The sequence below is a fragment of the Galeopterus variegatus genome, unplaced genomic scaffold (assembly GCF_000696425.1).
Source record: "Galeopterus variegatus unplaced genomic scaffold, G_variegatus-3.0.2 Scaffold6932, whole genome shotgun sequence".
In the NCBI taxonomy this organism is placed as follows: domain Eukaryota; kingdom Metazoa; phylum Chordata; class Mammalia; order Dermoptera; family Cynocephalidae; genus Galeopterus; species Galeopterus variegatus.
The window spans coordinates 51,623-57,868 of NW_007733043.1; the positions used below are offsets into that span (position 1 = coordinate 51,623).

The following is a 6,246-nucleotide window of genomic DNA, read 5'->3' on the forward strand; positions in this document are numbered from 1 at the left end:
AGCATACAAAGCATATTAAACAAAATTGTGCTGTGTACTATTACATACAATTCTTTACCTAAAATTTAGCTGACATATTTCAATAGCCCTGAAAAATATGGTCATTAAAGAAGGACTTGAGTAAGGAATAAATCATTACTGACTGATTTTTACTCATAAAGAGTATACAAAAACAAAACAAAATTTTTGTCAATTCTTCATGAGATTTAAAATATCTTACCTTAAAAACATATATCTATTGTTCACAAATAATTTATTGTGGTAGAGAAGTAACATATCTAATTTTTGTTAAAATCAGCTAATAAGACTTTTTTTTTTCCCTTGGCTAGCAGTAGGGATCGAATCCTGGACCTTGGTGTTATCAGCACCATATTCTAACCAACTGAGCTAGCTGGCTGGCCAGCAAATAAGACCTTACACCTTCCTTTGAGAAAAGCGTATTTGTGAAGCAGTTTTAAAAGTACGAAGCCTTTCAGTGTAATAGTATTATAAAAGACCATCAATATATAGAAATACAAATGTCACATATGGATGTAAACCCTCCTAATGGTTCTTGTCAGCATCATGATTTTCACCAGCCTTTCTGTTAAATGCTGGAGACTACTCTGTCTGCATTAGTTACAATGTTTGCCCCATTTTCCTAGTTTTTCTTACATGGATTCAAACCTATATCAGTGGCTATTTCCTCAACATTTGAAAACTACGGATAACTTATTAGAAAAAAAGTATTTTGTCCTTCCAGGTCATGGATCTCACATTCCTCTTCCACAACAATACTCTTTCCCCATGATATCCTGATCAATAAAACATATTCACTTATTTTTTCAAAGCAGCAGCTATTTTAATATAAAGCAGGAATTGTGAGGGATGGGGTGGGAACTGTTACACTCAATTGGTGAAAATGTAAAGGGAATCAAACTGCCTGATTTTCAACCCTAGTTTTACTTTTTATAACCTTGGACAAGTTACTAAACTCCTCTGTGACTAGTTTTCTCATTCATAAAATGGAGGTAACAATAGTATCTACTCATAGATTATTGTGAGGATTAAATAAGAAAATGCAAACCAAGCTTATTTGTCTGGCATGTAATAAGCACTGTACAAATATATGCAGTGATGATGATAATGATGATAGACAATCAGATAGCATCTATCCAAAGAAAAAAATGTACATTTCCTTTGACTGAGCACTGCTGATTCTAGGAATATGTCCTAAAGAAATAATAATAAGTCAAATGTTTAAAGATAGGTACAAGACTATTCATTGCAGTGCTGTTCATAACAGTAAAAAATTAGAAATAACCTATATGTCCACGAAGAGAGGTTTGTGGAGGATACCAACATTAATAAAGCAAATGTATTTTATGGGGCCTAACTTCTTAGAATTGCACATAGAAATGCTAAGCTTGGGAAAAAGAGAAAACTTTCCCAGGACTAAAGTCTCTGTTGTAGATTTTTTTAAAATATTGTAACACAACAAAAATGCTTGCTATTAGGGCAGATGTCCTTGCTGCACCTAAACCTAATGATGGGAAAATCTTCAGCTGTTTCTCTGAGTTTCTTAGGGAACTAAGTGTTGTCATGATAATTATCTTACTGTTCTTTTTGTAACCACCTATGTTCCTTTTCTATAACTTTCTTGCCTGGGGAATAAAAACGGAGAGAAAACCTGATTCGGGGTTATTTCCTAGGAATTCTTCTCTCTTGAAGGATAGCCTAGAATTAACACGTTCAGGCCTCTCACTGCTCAGAAGAAATGGGCCTTGAGTAATCCTTTTTGTTTCTGTCACCCTGGGAGAGGTGACAAAGTTGATGAAATAAATTATGGCACATAACTTTAGAAACAAAATAGTATAGTAGTTATAAATATAGGATTTGAATGTAAATTTCAATGAGCTGAAGCTTCTCTCATATCTCTCAGAACATCCTGAGTTCTTCCCAGACATTTCTTCCTTGATTTTCATTTGTATCAGTTGGCTATTGCTCTACAACAATCTTCAAATCTCAGTGGCATACAACAGTAAGCATTTATCTCTCACTCACAAGTTTGCAGAGCTGCTGGGGCAGTTCTACTTCATGCTACAATGGCTAGGACAGCGCTGCATCACACTATGGCTGGCTAGCCAGAAAATGTTCTTGTCATGACAATCACAGAAGCACAAGAGGGTGAGAACGTCTGGGGCCAGCCCGGTGGCACACTGCTACAGTGCGCCGCTTGGGAGCGCAGCGGCGCTCCCGCCGAGGGTTCGGATCCCACATACAGACCGGCGGCTCACTGGCTGAGTGAGGTGTGGGAGCAACACCCAGGGTTGCGATCCCGTTGCCGGTCCCGGTCCGGTACGGGCACGACACTGAGGGTTGCGATCCGTTGCCGGTCACGAAAAAAGACAAAAAGGAGAAAAAAAAGAAATAACGTCTGAAGCCTTCTATGTTCTAAATTCAAAACTAGCACATTGTTGTTTCCATCCACATTTCACTGGTCAATGAAAGTCATGTGGATGAGCCTCAGTCAAGAGTCAGGGAGATACCCTCAGCCTCTCTTGAGGCTGTGGAGACAGTATAGAATCAGGGAGGGGTGAGAAATTGGGGTAATTCAGTAATTCAATCTACAACATTGTCATCATTTTTCATTCTCTGCCAGTGAGATTGCTACCCAAATCCCTTTGTACTCATTGAATTCACCCTAGTTTCTGTTTAGTGTCATCACCTCTCTCAGGGTGACAGAGATGCAAAGGATTACAGAGTCCATTTTTCCAGAGCAATGAGAGGCCCGAAGGGGTTAAACCCAGGGAGAACTCCTTCAAGGGAGAAGGGTCCCTAGGAATAGGCCCTAGTCAGGTTTTCTCTCGGTTTTTATTTTCAGGCAAGAAAGTTACAGAAGAAATGCCAGTCATAGTGAAAACATAAGCAAACTGGCTACATGACAATTTTTATTAAAGCAGGTATAACTTAAAAATAGCTCAAGCAATTTACCATCAAAGGAGTCATAAAACTAAGCTATGTGACACACAAAAGAAACCATGAGATAATTGTCATGGTAACATTTAGTTCCCTAAGAAACTTAAACTGCTGAAGGAAAAATGTGGAACATCCCCCAACCATTAACTAGTAGAGTGACTCTGAAGCTTTTAGCTCACATACTTTCCTACCATTTAGGTTTAGCTGCATCAAGGGCAACTTCCCCCATAGCAGTCACTTTTGCTGTGTTTTAATTTTTTTTTATCTACATCAAAGACTTTTCGTCCTATGAAAGTTTTCTGGCTTTTCCCAATCTTAGCGTTTCTATGTGTTTTACTAAAAAGTTGGGCTATTCCTTAAACTACAGGACTTTGGTCCTGCTAAAAACTAAGGCCTGTGGTCCTACTAAGATACAGCCTACGCTAAGGACTTTGGTCCTACTATGTTCATACTAAGGCCCTGTGAAATACATGGGTTTTATCAATGTCAGTATCCTCCACCCTTTAGCTCTTTCTCTCTTAACAAAATACCTAAAAATCTCTTTATAACAAAGAAAAAAAGAAAGAAAATCTTGATTAAAAATATCTTTATCTTTTACAACTCTGCCTCAGGAACCAACTCACTTTGGTTGTGCCAAGCTTCCCACCTGCACTGTGGAACTCCCTTCTAAGGGACATTTCCACCTGTAAATGAGTTATTTTTCTTCTCTAGAGCATTTACATTAAACACTTAATTTCCTTGAATTTAGCCAAGATAAACACTCCAAATTCATGATGTCTTTCAGGAATATGGTATTTTTTAAACTAAAATGGGAGACCAATCCTGCCTGTATTCTCCAGAGGAACAGAGGTCGGTTTGTATTAGGGGAGCACTTGTAGATGATTAACTCTTCACATGCCTCATAGAGGCTGATGTAGAATCTTCCAGATTCAAATGATCAAGTTTTGGAGGCATTAACCAGCCCTTGAACCAATTATAAAAGTGGGGTTTTTCCATCTTCTAGCCCTAAGAAATAAAAATGGTAGGAGAATATGATCAGAATAAAATGTCAATGAAACTTTAGCCCTTCCCCTGCATTGAGTTTAAAACCCCAAAACCAGAGCTTCAGAGTGGGAGAGATGAGCTAAGAGGTGTGAGAATGGAGAGAGCATGCTTCAAGAATTAGGGATGGAACCAGGCCAGCAACAACGCAGGAGCCAGAGCTAGAAGCCCCCGGAGTCCCAAGGCAGCAGCGGGCCATGCTCCTCAGCCACCCACTGCCAACTGCCACCAGGCCAGGGACAGAGCCAACCATGGCCAGCCCTGATCCCTCTTTTTCTCTCCCTGCAACAACATCTTAGAATGTATTTTAAAAAAAAAAAAAAAAAAGAATTAGGGATGTACTTCCCAGAAAAGGAACATGATGAAAATGCTCAGAAGAGGCAATTTCCTTCCTCTTTTCTAATCTTGGCTCCAGAGCCCCCAGCAGAACCGCTTCAATGTCTTGCATTTTACAGATTTTACTGCTCTCACCAGGCTGGAGACAACATGTGGCTCTTGGCAGCTTTGCTCCTTTGGAGTAAGTTGGACTCAGAGGTGGTGGCTGGAAGGTACAGGCTATGGAAAGTCAAGTTTTGGGGTTTTTTTGTCTTCCTTTGGTATGTTCGGCTAGAACTCATTAGTATGAAGACAACTGTATCTCTGCTTTCATGGTTTATTGGTGTTTATTATATCAAAAGGATGGAAAGGGGACCCTGAGGTAGCATTGAGTCTAGAAGCCTCATCTCGAAATAAAGCCTCAATCTCAATAACCACCTGTAGGTTATTCAGTTCTGCTGGTACGTGATTTTGGGGAAAGTGGATAGAGAGAAACTCAAGAGACCCAAGCTGGCCACCCAGAGTCTACATTAATTCTGTCTTCCTGATTCTCCCTCCTCGTTTCCCACTGACCAACTGATGTCTCTATTCTCGGTCTGTTGCAGTTCTGGCTGGTGGGCAAGTAGGTGAGTGGTATCTAACTCAGCTTCTCCGGTGATCTCCAAAGGTTGGGTCCCATTAATCTGAAGAAGAGAGTATAGGGAGAGGATAGAAAGGAGAAAGGTTAATAAATTATGTAAAATACCCCATATTCAGAGTGTGATTTTGATAAACCCCTGATTTTTAAGGTTTCTTTCCAAGTTTTCTGAATGAGCCCTGACCTCTGACCTAAATCCCTAAAGGTATATTTAACAGCAGGAAAGGGACAGAATTGCAAAAACACAGAAGTAGCTTTGCTGGGTTTCCCAACATCTCCCAAACCAGTCCCCTTTACAAGAAAGCTGAGTAGTTTTTTCTCCTCAGACACAGCCAGGCAGGTACTGATGGCTTCAAAGGAAGGATTTTGAACCTTCATTTCCAGTGCAGAAGCTAATGAAGTCTGCTTTATCCTCAGAGACAGTACAGCACATAGGATAAGGAAAGTGGCTGCAGTCAGTTTGCCCTAGTTTAAAACCCTACTTCACTGCTTAGCAACAGAGAAACTAAATCAGTAATTTAAACTTCAGGAACCCCAAATTCCCAACACCCAGATGAGGATTTAATAACATAAACAGACTTCTCTGCAGCAGGGTCTGGACACTCTCAAAGGCTGGCTTTTATAGGTTCCCATTTGCCTATTTTTCAAACTAATCTAGATATACGTTCCTTGTGCTAGCCACAAAACCTTACCGATCACTCAGAGCCCTTCCTCTTGCTCTACTTGGTCTTCATTGTTTAATCCTCAAGCAGACTCCACAAAGTCAGTGGTCACCTTGCAGCCTCCATGGGTCAATGTGTTCCAACAGGAAAGTGTAACCTTATGGTGTAAAGGACCTCATCTCCATGGGGGCACCTCCACAGAGTGATTTCTCAATGGCACAGCCATTCAGACTTTGACCCCCCAATACTGCATTACTGCTGCCAGAGTCAAAGACAGTGGTGAATAAAGGTGCCAGACAGGTCTCTCAGTGCCGAGTGACCCTGTGCAGCTGGAAATCCACAGAGATAAGTATGTGATGGAGCGGGGGTGCTGGAAATCACAAGGTTTTCCTTTGTATGTTCTCTCTTTTGGATGCCATATATGAGTGCTGATTTATGTGAGTATGAGTCTCAACACTATGTGCCTACCAGGTGAAATTAAGGCAATAATACTCAAAATATTACATCAGGGTCTTTAAACTGTACACCAACAGCACTCCAACCGGTCCAGCTGTGAACAGGGTGTCCAGAGTAAAATTCATACCCTAAGACCATCATTATTCAAAAGGTATGCCCGCACATAGTAAATAATAA

The 6,246-nt window shown here is 40.3% G+C and overlaps 1 protein-coding gene across 1 annotated transcript in view; it reads left to right on the forward strand.

Moving 5' to 3' along the window:
- The first annotated feature begins 4,335 nt into the window (after positions 1-4,335).
- Positions 4,336-6,246, forward strand: part of LOC103606901 (high affinity immunoglobulin gamma Fc receptor I-like) — a 21,747-nt gene continuing 19,836 nt past the window's right edge. Inside the window, 3 exon segments of the mRNA XM_008591461.1 lie at positions 4,336-4,516; positions 4,920-4,940; positions 5,701-5,959. Of these exon segments, the coding sequence (XP_008589683.1) occupies positions 4,336-4,516; positions 4,920-4,940; positions 5,701-5,959 (461 nt within the window).